This window comes from Hippopotamus amphibius, chromosome 16, assembly GCF_030028045.1.
Source record: "Hippopotamus amphibius kiboko isolate mHipAmp2 chromosome 16, mHipAmp2.hap2, whole genome shotgun sequence".
Taxonomy (NCBI): domain Eukaryota; kingdom Metazoa; phylum Chordata; class Mammalia; order Artiodactyla; family Hippopotamidae; genus Hippopotamus; species Hippopotamus amphibius.
In genome coordinates this window covers 4,168,530-4,185,862 of record NC_080201.1, presented here as the reverse complement: position 1 = coordinate 4,185,862, position 17,333 = coordinate 4,168,530, and the positions used below count along the sequence as shown (strand labels likewise).

The 17,333-nt window shown below is 46.5% G+C and overlaps 1 protein-coding gene across 1 annotated transcript in view; it reads left to right on the top strand.

The window, feature by feature from the left end:
• Nucleotides 1-3,324: 3,324 nt before the first annotated feature.
• The window catches only part of USP10 (ubiquitin specific peptidase 10), a 70,147-nt gene continuing 56,138 nt past the window's right edge, over nucleotides 3,325-17,333 (top strand). Inside the window, exon 1 of the mRNA XM_057711692.1 lies at nucleotides 3,325-3,479. Within this exon, the coding sequence (XP_057567675.1) occupies nucleotides 3,459-3,479 (21 nt within the window). The 5' untranslated portion in view covers nucleotides 3,325-3,458. The remainder of the gene's footprint in view (nucleotides 3,480-17,333) is intronic.

Below are 17,333 nucleotides of genomic sequence, written 5' to 3'. Positions count from 1 at the left end.
CACTGAGCCTGTGCAAACATCACCCTCCTTTCCCAAAAGCCGGGGAATCATAATGATAATTTCCATCGTTTTTTGCACTCTTGCTCTATGCTGAACATCTTTTAAAGCAATTTACATACGTTTTCTTGTTATTATATTAGTTTTCACTGCATTCCTGAAAGGTATGATTCCTCCCATTTTACAGATGAGGAAACTGAGGTCCAGAGAGGTTAGGTACTTGCCCAAGGTCACACAGCTAGTGGTACCTTTCTATACTATCAGAGTTCCAGAAAAGAATTTTCCAGGTAGGACGGGTGTAACTGAAATACTCTGACCTCTTGGGCCTAGGAATTAACTCCTGCGTGTCCGAGCATGTATCCGTTGGTTTAGATGGGGAAATACGGGTCCCCTCTCAAGACATGGTCATCAAGACTTAGCTCAAATGTTACCTCCTTGGAGAAAACTTACACCCTCCCTGGGATACAATAAAAAGTATTCCATGTGCTGGATCCATTACTTTGTTTCCTCCTGGCAACATGCTGGCAAAGTAGGTGGTATTATCCCCTGTGTTAATTTCCTGTTGTAACAAATGACCACAAATTTACCAGTTTACAGATGATTATTATTTTATAGTTCTGTAAGTCATAAGTCAGAAGACTGACCCGGCTAAAATCAAAGTGTAGACAAGGCTGTGTTCCTTCTGGAGGCTCTAGGAGAAAGTCTGTTTCTTTTCTAGCTTTTAGCAGCTCCTGCATTCCCTGGCTCATAACCCCTGCCTCCACCTTCAAAGCCAGCAGCTAGCATCTTGAAATCTCCCTCTCTCTGTCTGTTTCCTCACTCCTCTGTTGTTACTTCTTCTCTGATTGACCCTCTGGCTTCCTCCCTCTTTCTCTTTTTCAGGATCTTTGCATTTATACGGGTCCCACCCACATAATCCAGAATTATCTCTTAATCTCAAAGTCCTCAATTTAATCCCATTTCACATTTATTGAAGTCATGTGGTGCCACCATTAAAAGGAAGCAAGCAAGCAAACAAACAAACAAAAAACATACTGTGGGAATTCCCTGGCAGTTCAGTGGTTAGGACTCTGTGCTTCCACTGTAGGGGGCACGGTCCCATCCCTGGTTGGGGAACTAAAATCCCGCAAGCCACCAAGCCCAGCAAAAATATCACAAACAAACCACCCCCCAAAACAAACAAACACCCCAATATTGCCACTATTAAAAAAGAAAAAAAGAAAGAAATTGTGGTAATATCTTTGCAAGTGATTTGAAAATTAGAACTGGATCTCAATGACTATAATTTTGAATTGTTTGTTCAAGCACTGTTATGATGAAAATCAGACATCAATCACCATAAGTCACCAATGGGTTTTCATATCTCTCCCTGTGTTTTTCTCTACGTAAGTAGAATTTTTGTGTGGTTTTAATCACAGCATGGATACAGTATTACATTCTGTTTCCCTAGGTTTGTTTGTTTGTTTGTTTTGTTTTTCTTTTTTTAATTTTTTTTGGCCACACCATGTGGCTTGTGGCATCTTATTGCCCTGACCAGGGACCGAACCCGGGCCACAACAGTGAGAGCATGGAGTCCTAACCATTGGACCTCCAGGGAATTCCCTTCCCTAGCGTTTTGTTTCTTTTCAGGCATACAGGAAAGTTGATGGTACCACTTACATCCAACAGCTGTTAACATTTTCATTATTTACTTTCTCTCCCTCAATGTATATTTGTGTGTGTTTATATGATTTTATTTTTTGTTGAAACGTTAAAAAATAGCTCCCAGGCATTACGACATTCACCCCTAAATTCTTCAGTTGCATACCATAACAAAAGAACATTCTCTCACATGAGTGTAATATCATTATTATACTATTAAAGTTACCAAAAATTCACTAAAATCTTTTATATCCAAGCCATACTCAACTTTCTCCAATTGTCAAAAATATTTACCGGCTTAAAAAAACACCAGGATCCAATCAAGAGTCACACATTGTATTTGGTTAAAATTTTTTTTAGCTCTTTTATTTTATTTTTAAAATTTTGAATGGAAGTATAGTTGATTGATTTATTTTATTTTATTTAGTTGCCTTGGGTCTTCCTGCTGCTTTCTCTAGTTGTAGGGGCTACTGTTCGTTGCAGCGTGCGGCCTTCTCACTGCTGTGGCTTCTGTTGTTGCAGAGCACGAATTCTAGGTGCGCCCGGCTTCAGTAGTTGTGGCACGTGGGCGGGATAGTTGTGCCTTGTGGGCTCTGGAGCACAGGCTCAGTAGTTGTGGTGCAAGTGCTTATGTGCTTAGCTGCTGTGGGGCATGTGGGATGTTCCCGGACCAGAGCTCCAACCTGTGTCCTCTGCATTGGCAGGCGGATTCTTAACCACTGGGCCACCAGGGAAGTCCCGAAGGATAATTGATTTAAAATGGGTTCATTTCTGCTGTGCAGCAAAGTGATTCAGTTATCCATATATGTTCTTTCTCACTTTCTTTCCCCTTGTGGTTTATCGCAGGATATTGAACATAGTTCCCTGCGCTCTACAGTAGGACCTTGTTTACTATTTTATATGTAGTAGTTTGTATCCGTTCAGCTCTTTTCTTCTAGGCCAATGCCTCCCCCTGCTATGTTTGGCGGCGTCCCATGTTTGAAAAGACCAGGCCCTCTGCCTTATGCAAGGGGACCTCACTGGTGACCTCTGCTCAGCTCGGGGTGGGGGGGGGTCTGGCGAGAGCAGCCCCCCTGTCCGTCCGCGGCGCACCTGAAAACAGCGGTGATGCTTGGGAACCACGCTCACAGAAGCTGGCGTTTAGCGAGGGCCGCGTGGGCACGAGTGAAGGAGCGTGACCGGTCTCGGTCACAGGTGGGGAGGCCAAAGGCTTCGGGAAGGGGATCGGCCCGCCGTCGGAGCCAGGTCGCGCGGCCGGGGTGGGGGCCTGGCGGGTCCTCAAGCCCGCGGCCCGAGAAAGCCGGCCGGCCTGCACGCGCACGCGAGGGTGTGGCAGGCGGCCCTCCCCGCGCGCCCGCGCTCTGCCAGGCCCGGACCTGAGCGCCCCGCGGGCGCCCGCTTATTCCCACGTTTGCCCAGCACGCCGCAGCGCCCGGCGGAAGGCGCGGCGGGACGGGCGCCCGCGCAGCGCTGCGGGATGCGCGAAAGGCGAAGCCATGGAGGAACGGCCGGACGCGAGCGCCCTGAACCGGGGCCCCTCTGCCGCCCGCCGCGCGCCCCGCGGGGACCCGGGCCCAGGAGGACCGCGGGCTTGGGGGGGCGCGGGCCCGGGCTCCACGCGGGGCGCCGTCTCCCGCCGCGCGCGCCCACCTGTCGGCCGCGCATGCGCCGCGCGCGCCCGGCCTCCCCGCGGCCCCCGCGGCGAGTGCGCAGGCGCGGCGGCGGATGCGAGTGTGTCTGTGCGGGCGAGAAGATGGCGGCGGCGGGGGAAGCGGCGTGAGGCGTCGGACGAGCGCCGAGGCTCCCTGGCACGGGCCGCCATGGCCCTCCGCAGCCCGCAGGTAGCCGCCGGCCGGCGCCCTCGGCAGGAAGGGGGCCCCGGGCGGGCGGACGGACGGGCGGGCGGGCGCGCCCGGCCCCGAGCGGGCGTGTGGGGGTGGGGAGGGCGCCGGGACACGCTGCCCGGGCCTAGGCCCCGAGCCTCCCGCCGCCTGCGCGCCCCGGCCGCCCGCAGCCCGGCCCGCCCCGCGCCCGAGCCCGCCGGGGCCCGCCTCGGGGGCCGGGGCGGGGGGCGGCGGAGGGGGGCGCCCGGGCCGGGCCGGCCCGTCCCGCAGAGGGCGCGGGGGGCGCGAAGGGGTTAACCCCGGGGCCGGGCCGCTGGGGCCCCGGCCACCCCGGGAGGCAGCCGGGCGGGGTGGGGGGCTTCGGGCGGCCCCCGGGGCAGCAGAGGCTTCCGCGCCCTCCGGCCGCCGAGATTTGGGGGTGCCCGGCTTTCCCCCGTGGCCCCAGAGGTTGCTTTCGCAGTTTGATTGACCCGGGGCGGGGGGAAGGGGGGCGGGGGGCGGCTTGCAGCGCTTGTGGCTCTTAGACTCAAGTCGCTAAGAAGCAGCTGCGATGAAAACTCGGAATAGCTCGCCAGGACCGTACTTTTACCTGCCTTTGAGTGACATCTTTTGCACGCATGCATCTCAGCCTGGCCGGCGCTGCGAACGCACCCTCTCCGAGCGGTGTCTCAAGCTTAGGGGCCGCTTTTGATCATCCCGTAGTGGAAGGAAAGAGTATAAAAGGCACGCTGCTCGGGAGATGTGCGCGTAGAGTTGAACCTCTTACTCCCTCTCCCCACTCCCCCAAATACAGTTGCTCTGGATAAAGATCGGCATCGTTACTGCATGTTTTTATATCATCTCGGCGTGCTGTTGGTACTAAGTATGTATTAAATATGGGGACGTGAAGCAGCATAGCTCTTGGAAAACTGGCGGCCGGTAAATCATAACCCTTTCTGAGCAGTTGGTTTTTGTTCCCTTTTTGGAAATGAAGTCGGATTTAATCGCTACTGTAATTAACGCTTGTCGCGAAATTTCAGACGCGATAACTTAAAATGAGATCATACAGGAAGCTGCAATTTCGTTAAATTTTTGGCACTTCAGTTTGCTCTACAACTTTCCCCCTTTAACTTTTTGCTCAGTTGTACATCTGCCTTGTAAAGTAACTCAGTAGTGGTTGAATAGGTTTTACAAGTTGCGACTCAAAGATTTCTTTCCTTAAGAGATTTGGTAGTTGCCTTTTTCTCGACTTAAATTTTAAGGTAAATAGCTACAGAATAGGTACAAGGTTCATTGTGAACTAATGGGTAATAGTGATTTTGACATGGAGAAAGCATGTTTAGGCATAATCCATTTCCATTATCACAAGCACTAATCGCAATGCAGAATTAAAATGTTAACGAGTGGTGATAATATGTAAACGTGATTGTAATTTCATTTGCCTTCCTTGTCCTGGTATTTATGTTTTATACAGCAATGTTGCCTGTTCCCGTCTTTAGAAAACTGGATGGCAATAGTTAGCTGAACATAAATGTTAGCAACAGTTTGGGTTTATTCTTTTAAAGTATGATTAAAATGCTTTTAAGTTCTAGCATGCACAAGGTAGGAAAGGAAATAGTATGATTTCTCATATTTCTTTTTCTTTTCCTTTTCGTAATTTTCTTTTTAGAAGAATAGTAATGAAAACCGGTAATGAAATCGTACATGGCAGGATTTAATGATTGGATCCTGCTTGAGTCAGGCTGAGCTTGTTAATAATTTTGTTTCATTCAGTTACCTGCTGTCCTAAGGGTCCTGCCATGGTCATGGCCATTCATTCATTCAGCAAATACTGGTTGAGCGCGTCCCCTGTGCTGAGCACCGTGATGTGCACATTATTTGTTTATTATTGGGGATAACGATTACAGATGAAGAGGAAGGGTCCTATTTTCTTTTCTTTTTTGTTATGTTTTTTTATAAGGGTCCTATTTTAAAACTGGATTGTTAAGGTTACAATTTAAAACATTTACAAAGGTTATATCCTATTTCCATACTGTTCATTGAACCCTTTTTCCTGGATTGACAGGAAACAATGCAAAACTTGGGAACATGTCTAATCCAATAGCTTTCAGCACATTTTAACAACCAATGAACTTTGACAGTTGAAGTGAAAATACATCTCTAATATATGTCGACATGAGGGAACTGATTAAGTAATTTGGCATAATTAATTCGAACTTTCCAATTCTGCCTTAAACCAAAAGAAATTTTTGTGATCATTGCAGTCGTTTATAGTGAAATCTCTGCAACAAAGCTTCTTACACCCTGTTTGGATATCGTGTGGCTGCTCCTGTCCTGGTCCTCTGCATTGGGCTCACCCCAATCTTTTCATTACCTCAGATAAAATAATGTGGCCCACACATTTTACACTGTAGAATTTCTTGGATCCGGTTTACAGCCTGTGGTAGAGTGTTAATGTATCATTGAATATCTTTGTAACTGACAGCTGTATTAGTAGTTCTCCAAAGAGATACATTTTTATTGGAGTTTCATAGTGAGCAGCTGAAGTAAATAAAATTATTTGAAACATAGGACATTTGGAGATACCGGTTTTCCTTTGCATAGTGACAGCAAAATCGTGAAATGTGTCCTAAGACTAGATATGCTATTTAAAGTTTGTGAGTTGATGGTCACGTCAGTGGTTTCCACAGATAAGCAGTGGAGGTGAGCCGGAGCCGCGTCCAGGGCCTCAGCAGTGCGCTCTGGAGCCGGTTCGCTGGGACCCCAGTGCCCTGAAATGAGCGAATGAGTGGACCCGCCTCGTTCCAAATTCCTCTCTAGAGCAAAAGTTAGGACATGTATTGCAGGGCTTTTTTATGTGGAACCGAAGTGACTTGAATCGTGGTTCACATAGGAAAACTTAAAGGAGAAAAGAATCCCAAAGTTTAATGATTATTTAACGCCAGGCCTAGTGGCGCCTTTACTTTGCAGTTGTGCTCAGAATGTAACATTCAAGTAATTGAGAAAAGTTTTATCGTCTCTACTTGAATTAGTTACATCATGGTTATTTTTTGTTTTTGTTTTTACCAATTTCAGACATGGAAGTACTTGCTATCAACAGGTTTGGTGTTTCACATGGCACATTAAAGTGGTGGCCGAGGACACTTCTTACTGATGATATACTAAATATGAAAAACAGTGCAAGTGCTGCCTTTGAATTTGTAATTATGCTGTTATAGTTCTCTTTACTGCCACACATGCAAGAGTCACTGTGGCACGAAACAGATAAATCTGTTTGCAAGGGAATTTTCTGACTGGCCTTGGGCCGTTGGATTACTGTCATTTGTCACTTTAGTGCTACTTCAGCAGTGTAGATGTTCATTTCCAAAGACTTACATGTGCTTGGACTGCAGTTTTCCTGTTTATTGAAGTCATCTCCTAGTAGATCTTTCCGTGACCGTTTCTGTCAGTGCAGGCTGGACTAAGAACCAGTGTAGGCAAAATAACAAGTGTAGCCCGTAGAGTAGGTTTATGGTATTATTTATTTCAAGGGTCAGAAACTGTGGAATCTATCATAAACCTAGATGTGGAGTCTTCAGAGTGTAGACTTTTCATGATTGGGCTACTTTCTGACTTTAAAAGCTCCTCAGCCATGACCCCATTTTCAGCAGAAGACCCAAAAAACCAATAGCTCTGTGCTGCTCCCTGTCTGGAAAGGCAGTGTGCTCAGGTTGCCCTCTCCTGGGAACAGGGTAGGTGAGGTGTAGAGGTGGAAGTGTGCTTTGGGGCAGGGAGCGAGAGGATACAGCATGTCTTCCTGGACTTGCCCTTTGCGGCTCACTTGAGAATCGAGAGATGACCATGTGCCTGGAGAGTGCTAGCCCAGGTCTGCACCAAGGGTCTGTGCACCAGGGACGTCTGCTCTTGTCCCTCAGGCCCCTCCCTCCTGGGCTTCCTCTGCAGTTTTTTATTAGTTGCCATTCTTCAGATAAGTTCTCAGTTTATTTTTCTCGTATCAGCTCAAGAGCCATCATGTAAGCCTACACTCTGATTTAAGAGTCTCACAAGTAGTACATTAGAAACGAAAGTACCTCCTGACAGGCTGGTGCCCCACTCTTGTGCCTTTGGTACCTAAATTGTAACAGGTAGCTGACTGCCCCTCCTCCTTTCCCTCTCCCTCCCTCTTTCTCTCCTCTCTCTTTCTCTCCCTCTCTCTGTCTCTCTTCTGATGGTAGTACAGTTTTGTTTCCCCATTTGTGCTTGATTTATGAAGAAGTGCTTTTCCTCCGTGTGTATTAGATGCAGACAGTTGGCATGCCTGTGCTCTTTTCTGGCAAAGTAGTCCTTAAAGTTTCAAAAGATTCACCATGACAGCTGCAAACTTATATTGTCATTGGAGCTACTGTGAAAACAATTTTTTTTAATGTTACTTGAATAATATTAGAGATGTCAGGTATGCCCTGCTGTAAGAAACTGAATGTAGGAAAAAATGTGCATTTTAAGACTGCACAAAATAGAGGTGTTCATGTTACAGACCTGTTATTGTGGACAAGCTGGCTGGAGTGGGAAGGGAGGAGACCCGTGAACAGCAACCCCTGCCCCCCAACCGCCAGCTGTAGTTACATGAGATCCACTGGTTGCACTGGAAGTGGTGGGAACAGCTTCTTTTAAAAAATTAATTCATTAATTTTTATTTATTAGCTGCAATGGGTGTTGGTTGCTGTGCGCGGGCTTTCTCTAGTTGCGGCAAGCGGGGGCTACTCTTCGTTGTGGTGCACAGGCTTCTCATTGTGGTGGCTTTTCTTGTTGCGGAGCAGGGACTCTAGGTGCACGGGCCTCAGTAATTGTGATACACGGGCTCAATAGTTATGGCTCTCGGGCTCCAGAGCACAGGCTCAGTAGCTGTGGTGCATGGGCTTAGTTGCTCCATGGCATATAGGATCTTCCCGGACCAGGGATTGAACCCGTGTCCCCTGCATTGGCAGGTGGATTCTTAACCACTGCGCCACCAGGGAAGCCCGGGGACAGCTTTTCGGACCATTTTCTCAACCTACTCTCCTCACTGTTCACAGGAATAGAAGTTTATCATTATTGTGAGTAAAAGTCAAAAATACTCATTTTTATGTTTTAAGATATGTTGAATAAAACCGAATATCTGTATAAATTTCATGTTGCAAGCCATGGACCTTGTGAACTAGAACTTGAACTGCCCAAGAACATTTAATACAGGGCTCTGTGTGGGAAATTTTGATTTGCCTTTTGGTCTAATGAGTTAGTCTGCATTGTTCAATTGTTCTGGCACAAACGTGATGGTATCCTTTGCTCTGGATATAAGCAATACATTTTAAATTTTATTATATTCATTTAAATTTAATCCGGGCCGGTCAACTTGTGAATTTATTTGATATTCTGATAACTGTCAAGCAGATTTCTAGTGTTCCTCTACTTGTGTGTCTCTTCTATTTTAGACAGTTTATAACTCCAGAGCAGTGAAGCAAGGCCTCTTTTGAGAGACTTTCATCATTAAAATGTATACTTCCTATTTTTTTCAGAAATTATCAATCTTTTTTCTTTTGATCGGGCTTGGTGGGAATAGAAGAGAATTTGAAAATGGTGTTTAATTCTAGAGTATTTGAAGATTCTTGCCTGATGTTAAAAAAAAAACTCTCGATATTTAAGTAGTAATTCCCCTTAAATGACTGCCAAGATGTGTATTTATTTGAGACCTGCAGAGTAGGCCTTCTGGGTAGATCTGATAATTGGACAAGGAAGAACATGTGTATTAGAAAATGAAGCATTGCAGCAGTCAGCATGTGGAGAAAGTTGTTCAGTGTATAAGCTGCATGGTTTATGAAGTGCCCTGGCTGGTTTGATCCTTACAGCAGCTCTGTAATATATTGTTGTTATCACCATTTTACAGATGAATAAAGTGAGACTCAAGAGGCTGTGACTTGAAGTTGCGTGGCTCTTAAATGAGCTATCAGGGACTTCTTTGGACTTCTATCCTCTGCCTTTTCTACTTCGTCGAACTGATAAAGGCCCGATGTTTCAGTGTGACTTCCGCACAGTAGTTCCTCAGTGAGGGTTTATGGAAAGGCCGAGTGAATGAAATAAAGGTTTACGTGTTTAAAGACATTAAGGTGTTAGTAATCTCAAAGGATTGCTAATCTGTTACTAGTTATTAATTACTAGATTTTGTCTAGAGTGCATTTTGGTAAAAGTTCTTACTGATTTTATTATTAAATAAAAAATAAAGACTTGCAATTTCTGAAACAGAAGTATTTAAAGTAAAAAGTGTGTCACTCTTCCCCCCTGGTCGTTGGTCCTCACCTTGATGTCTTTCTTGGGTGCTGCTTCTGTTTGGGCATTGTTTATGTTCCCTGTCTCATAACATGGTCTCTTCTAATCAGGTACCCACTGAGCTGGACTTTTTGGTGCCAATCTTTTTTCTAAACTTACTGAAGTCATCTATTCAAGTATAGGAAGTATTCTTATTTCTACCAGATTTTGTCAGGGGATGGAGCAGATGTTCTGGAGGTTAAAGTGGTTCCCTGGGACCCAGTATGCTGAGAACCATTGAAGTGCTGTAGAAATTTATGACTATTAAAATGCCCAAACAACTTAAAAAAAAAAAAGATATTTTGAAGACATTCAGACCCTTAATTATAGCAGCCTTGCTGTCCAGTTTCTATATCTTAAAAAAAGGTCTGATTCACATTCAAATTCTTTTCTGTTGGTAACTCTGCACTAGAGAAGATTACTGAGAGGAGAAACCTTTCGATAGCTGGAGAGGTTGGTAGGTCATCAACCCTAGTGAATAGTGGGGAATTGGGTAATGAACCTGGGTTTTCCCCTGTCTTCTCCAAAATCAGGCTTTCTTCACCTCCCCTTTTGCGTTTTTGTTTATTTATTTATTTATTGATGCACCGCACTTTTAGTTCCCTGACCAGGGATCAAACCTGTGTCACCTGCAGTGGAAGCGTGGAGTCTTAACCACTGGACTGCCAGAGAAGTCCCTCCCACTTTGTTTTTATCGAAGTATTGCAATGGCAACAACAACAAAAAAATCCAAAAAAACGCTCCCATTCCTCATGTCAGCTCCCTCTCCCCAGAAACCATATCCAACCACTTCTAATAAAATGCAAAATCAGGTCTTCCAAGGGTATCATTCTGTATCCTTTGGAATAAGTTTGTAGGATACCAGGCTCTTTTATTCAGAACTACATATAGAGGACTTTATATCTATTGTGTTGTTCAAACAAAGAATTTTGGTGGCTAGGCATTAGGATAGAGCTGAAAAAAGGATTTTTGTGCTTTAGAAGTTCACAGGGTAGTGGGGGAAGGAAACAGGCTGCTTGGTGAATCCTGTTTTAGGGTGGTGATTCCTGTAACAGAAGTGTGCACCATCCAGGGAAAAACTTTCATTCAGCCAGTCATTCGTTCAGCGAGTAATTACTGAGTGGCCACTGCGCACCAGGCACTGAGGATGGAGTGACGGGCAGAGACAGCTGTTGTCCCTCCGACCAGGGAGCTTACTGTCTAGTGCGGGAGAAGGACGCTAATCAGGTAGTCACAGTAATGCGCGTGTCATTTCAAACCGAGGACCCTGTCTGGAGGGAGGGCACAAGGTCTGTCGCTGTGGCCTGGGGAAGTCAAGGATGGGCTCCTGGAAGCAGCACCTCGGCTGATACCCAGCCTGAGACAGCTCTGCGGCTGGAGGATGTGGGAACTCAGAATGCTGGGTGCTGAGGCGTGGGGTGGCCAGCCTTATGCTGGGGAGAGTGTGGAAGAGGGCGATGCACACTCGCACTCTGCCTTCCCTGTAGAACCATCCCCGCGAGCTTGAGGCTGCAGCTTGGGGAGGGTGCAGTGGAGGTGGGGAGGAGTGGCAGCATCACATGGATTGAAAAAGGGGGAGGTGCCATGGGAATCTGGGAAGACAGTTATTCTAGAAAGGCGACATGTTAGGCAGAGAAACACCAGGACAGGGTGTTGGGAGGAAAGCATAGGGAGGAACAAAGTCTCAAAGCCTGCGGCGTGTTTGGGCACCTGGGCTCGATGGGTGGGTGACTGGTGTGTAGGATGAGGAGTCAGGAGGGGTGAAGGACCTTGATGGTCAGCAGGTGGGTGTCTGGGAAAGCCCAGGTTCTAGGAAGTGGGTCATCCAGCTCTGTGTTAGCGTTGCTGAGGGAGATGGTTGTGCAGGGGCCCGATTGGGGTCCTGCATGGGATGACAAGAGTGTCCCTCTTCCGGCTCTCCTCCAGATCTCAGAATGTTCTCTCTGCTCACCTCAGCACCTCAAACATCTTAAACCCCAAAACTCTGAGGGGGGGAAATAGAACATTCTTTCGGGGTCATCAAGGGCAGATTAATGCAAGGCAGAAAGCCCTTGAATGTCCTCAGTGATAATTGGATAGAGTTGTTATGGAAGGTCATTTGGGGACATTATTCTTTTTATTTTTTTGGGGGGGGGGAGGCTTTAAAAACAAGCATTTGTCCTTTGATTATGCTCCTAGAAAATACAGAAAATATTAGAAAAAAACATATCACCCATAATATCTCATGATTCTGAGATGACTTCTGTTAATATTTTGAAAGTCTTCCCATTGGTACTTTATGTAGTAAATTTTAGACATTTGGGATCATTTTATATAATAGTATTTCTTAAGTTGTGATCCTTGGTCATAGTCTTCTCTCATCAGAACCACCTGGCATCCTGGTGGCCATCAAGACACACTAAGTAGGGACCTCTAATCAGGCCCCGAAGTCTGTGTTTCCCTCAGCCCCCCAAGGGGCCTCAGCCACACGCAGGTATCAGAGCCTCCACATAGATTTGTTTATAGCCTTTTCCCTTAACCTGCTGAGCACTTTCCCATGAATAGGATTAAATAAGTCATATTTTGGACATGTAAAAACGTTTCCAGTCTAGATTAGGTATGAACAACAACAAAAGATACAGGTTTGTGGCTCTCCGAGAGGTAATATTATTATTCTTATTTAAATTTATTTATTTATTTATTGGCTGTGTTGGGTCTTCATTGCTGCACACGGGCTTTTCTCTAGTTGCGGTAAGTGGGGGCTACTCTTCGTTGTGGTGTGGGCTCCTCATTGCGGTGGCTTCTCTTGTTGCGGAGCTCAGGCTCTAGGTGTGTGGGCTTCAGTAGTTGTGGCTCACAGGCTCTAGAGTACAGGCTCAATAGTTGTGGTGCACGGGCTTCGTTGTTCCGCAGCATGTGGGATCTTCCCGGAGCAGGGCTTGAACCTGGGTCCCCTACATTGGTAGGCGGATTCTTAACCCCTGGGCAACCTAGGAAGTCCAAAGAGGTAGTGTTACTAATTTTAGCACTGAGTGGAGTGAATTGTGGGAACAGAACCAACTGAGGAGCCTGAAAATGTTGCCACTTTGAAGACCCCTGCTGCACTGGGTCTTCAGAATGAAAGTTAAGTTTTGTTTGAAGTTCAGTAACTAACTGACTGACTAATTCCTTCTCAACAAACCTTTATCAAACTCTTGCTCTGTGCTGAGGCCTGTGCTGGGGTTCATAAGTTGCAAAACATAATTACAAATATATCTACATAAGTACAAATATTATGTTCCCCAAAGCCATGAGAAGCTGCTGTGCTCCATGTGGTGAGATAGGAAGGACCCTTGTGGACAGTGTGGGGGCAGCACAGACTCCACCACAGCTTGACTGAACGGTGACCGTCTGATGTCCCAGTGAGATGGAGTGAACTTCCTAATTCATTCCCAAGCACCATGGTGGTCAAGATCTCTTGGGGATGTGTGCACAGCATTAAGCCAATTTGCCGTCGCAAATTCTTGCTGCTTTTTTTTTTGGTTGCTGGTCATGGATTTGTCAGCTTCATAGTTCTTGTCTCCAGTTTTTCACAGATTGGTGCTAAGGTAACCCCTGTTGGTTGTTACTGAATTCGCGGCTTCTGCATGCCACACGAGCAGTGTGCGTTAAGTGTGGGGAGCACAGCCCTTTTCATCTGTGACTAGAGTTCTGTTCAGTGAGGAGGAGATAAGAGCTTTAAAAAGAAACCTCAAAACGTGTTCTCTTCGGTTTTGGCTGGAAGCTTAGCTGGCTGTAACTTGAACTTCACACACAATGACACTGTAGCAGTATCCTTGCCAGGACTAGTCCTGGACACACGGTTGCCACAGCTCAGGTTGGAAGGAGTTTGCCTCTTGCCCCCTGCGCATGTTGAACAAATGAGTTTCTTTTCTTTTTAAGGTGGACAGAAAGTAAAATACGTTGCCATTTTGTTTCTTTGGCATTGATTTCTTTTTGGGTGAAAATAGATCTGAGTTAGCTTCCTCCCTTCCCTGGCAAGAAGGGAAGGTCTCCCATGTATGTCGTGCATGGGTGAGCCTGGAGGGCCCTGTGGACGTTGATTCTGGGGGTTCCCTGTCTTTCCTCCCTGGTCAGTTAGTCCTTACCAGAGGCCTGCAGCCTGCCGGCCCCAAATGGGCCCAGTGCCCTAGTGGCGGAAGGACGGCATGGCCCTGCTTGGCAGAGGGCACAGCACACAGATGTCGTCTGGCTAGAGTCTGGGAGGTTCTCCAAGGTAGGAGCACAGGGGCCTGGGAGCGGCCTGGGGCTCAGGAAAGCTTTCTTGAGGGCTGAGTGGTGTGCTTCCCCTCCAGCGCCCCCAGCACAGGGCACAGCATCCTGTCCTGTGTGTCCTGTGGGATGGTGAGGGAGCAGTGGACCCTTCTTGCCTTGCTTTCTCTTCAAAGCACTTACCACATTCTGATACCCTGTAGCTAATATCCCAACATAGTTATTTTGTTCTTTTTCTCTCTCCCTACTAGAATGTAAGATTAATGAGGGCAAGGATTTCTTTTGTTCACTGATACATTCCCTGGGCCTAAAATTTAATAAGTGCTAAAGATATTTATTGACAAATAAATTAATGAAAGATATAACACAGTCTGTATATTCAGGAAGTCCATGGTTGAATGTGAGAAAGAGGCTAATCAACTGTTAAAAAATCCAGAGTAAATCAGCAGGTTTGTTAGGAAAGTAGTTTGCAAAGATGAAACTCTGCAACTGAATTGTGTAGTGTGAGGAGTAGCCAGCCGGGCCCCTCCTGGCCAGAGAGAAGGCGCACCGGGCCAGAGACCCTGTGTGGACAACCCTGAGCCTGTAGTGCTAGCTGTGGGCACAGCCCTGGGGGCTCTTGTGTCTTCTGCTGGAGCCTTTTGCCTTGGAAGTTCTCGCGGGCCTTGCAGGCCTGTTCATAGGGATGAAAATAATCAGATTCACATTTTAGAGAAAGCACTCCAGTGGCCACATGTGGTTTGGAGGGTGAAGCATGAGACCGGGGGCAGGAAGACCGGTTAGGCACTCGGTGATCCGGTTGAGAAGTGCTGGAGGCCTCAACTCAGGCTGGGGCAGTGGGTAGAGGAAGGAAGCCTTTGGGATGACCATCTGGAAGAGAATGCATAGGGAGCAAGGCAGCGTCTGTCTGTCTGTATTGGGTCTTAGTTGCAGCAAGCAGGATCTTTCATTGTGGCATGTGGGCTTTTCTCTAGTTGTGGCTCGAAGGCTCCAGAGTGTGCGGGCTCAGTAGTTTCGGCACATGGGCTTAGTTGCTCCGAGGCATGTGGGATCTTAGTTCCCTGACCAGAGATTGAACGTGCATCCCCTGCATTGGAAGGTGGATTCTTAACCACTGGACCACCAGGAAAGTCCTGAGGCTGCTTCTTTGTAGTATATTTGTAATAATGCATTTTCTTTTTTAATAACATAGGACTGTGCTGTATGTTGTTTAGTATTTTTCACTATTTTTTGTATTGTGAATATTTATTAAACATTTTTCTTCATTGTTATTTTTAAGTACTGTGGAGTATTCACAAGTTGTATTTTATGCATACTAAAAACAGTGATGTTTGGCATTTTTTTGGACCCATTTATTTGTTTCTGATAGTGAATGGTAACCTGAAAGATGAACATCTTTAATTTATTCGTTACTAACAGGCAGGGTGGGAGATACATTTTGCTTAGTATTATAATAATAAAATAGCCGTAGGACTTCCTCGGTGGCGCAGTGGTTAAGAATCTGCCTGCCAATGCAGGGGACACGGGTTCGAGCCCTGCCCCAGGAAGATCCCACGTGCTGCGGAGCAAGTAAGCCTGTGTACCACAACTATTGAGCCTGCGCTCTAGAGCCTGTGAGCCACAACTATTGAGCCCATGTGCCGCAACTACTGAAGCCCATGTGCCTGGAGCCCATGTTTTGCAACGAGAGAGGCCACCGCAGTGAGTAGCCCCCGCTCGCCACAACTAGAGAAAGCCCATGTGCAGCAACAAAGACCCAACACAGCCAATAAAATAAATAAGTAAATAAATTTAAAAAAAAAGGAAAATAGCGGTAAATTAAAACATGAAGCTTCTTATGTTTGTATTTTAAAACTACTTACTAATTTGATCAAAAGCAAGTCCCACTGTGAAATACTTGAAAAAGATTGAGAAAAGTCTGTTTATAAAATATTTGTCAGGACTTTCCTGGAGGTCTAGTGGTTAAGACTGCGTTCCCAATACAGGAGGCACAGGTTTGATCCCTGGTCGGGGAGAAAAAAAAGTTGTCAATAAGCTGGCTCATGTTTGGTGAAAGCCAACTATTTTAGCTACTGCTTGTAGCCGTTCAGGAAGGTAACTAAAGAGTTCTTACCCTGTGTAGGTAGCACATGACTCAGCAGGTGACTGAGGCATAGGAAACCATTGGGGCAGGTTCTGAGATGTGTAATGTGTTGAATTAGGTGGTGCACAGGTCAGGTTTTGCAGGGGGAATTCAGGGAGTGAAGGAGGGGGTAATGAGTGGCCTTGAGAATGAGTAGGATTTGGGCAAATGGAGAGAAAGGAGGAGGGCATTCATTGCAGGCACAGTGAGTAGAGCTTAGGTTTCAGATTAACCGTTCGTTCATTCATTCATTCATTCATTCATTCATTTTGTCTTTTGAGTGATTTTACTTTGTGTGACTCCCTTGGTTGTTGCCATGGAACTTGGAACAAACCCTTTGTCTCCTGGATCACTCACTCCATTTCTGTTTCAGGATGCTTTTGATTACTGGCTCATGGCACTGAAATGCCGTAGGTAGGCCAGGCTTCCAGGTTGGTTTGACTCATCAGTTCAGTGACGTCTTTGAAGACCTGGTTTCTCTTCGCTTGTGTTGTGTCAGTGTCATCCTAAGGCTAGTTTTCCCGCCAGTGGGAAAATGGCTACAGTATTTGCAGGCTTCACATTTGTGCCCAGCACACGAACCGGAGCAAGAGAGTGAGTATGTGCCCCAGAATTCTTGGCAGTGCCCTGAGCTTTGTGCCCTTTGGGTCACCCTGAACCAAGTGCTCTGGGCTGGGGGGGTGAGGTGGCATGCCATGCGGGCTCCCCTCTGGAGCGGGGGCTGGGTGGGCATCAGCCTTCTGGACTGGGTGACCGCTATGCAACAGGGGAGGAAGAGAATGAACATTGGGAGGATGGCCGCAAAGTCCTTTATCGGAAGCCCCATCCCTCCCCACTCTCTTTTTGCAGGTTTGTCGTTTTCTCTTTCTGAGCTCCTCAGACTTAAGACTCTGTCCTTTCTCCTTGGCACGTCATCTTGGACTGTCTGATGGTTTCTTATTATATCTTATAGTCTTCCTTAAATTTTAGAGTTGCTTTATTATCTGTGTATCTGTGTCTTGGGGCCAGCCCCAGGTTCCAGTCCTGGCTCTCCCATTTTATGTTTGTGGGATCTTGGGCAAGATTATTTTTCTGAACCTCAAGTTATTTCATCTTCACTCAGTCAACAACTACTTACTAGATTTTAAGTATAGTGCTTAGGTGGATGGAATCCAGAACTGAAAGACACAAGGAGATCATGGTTCATTTACAGAAACATGTAG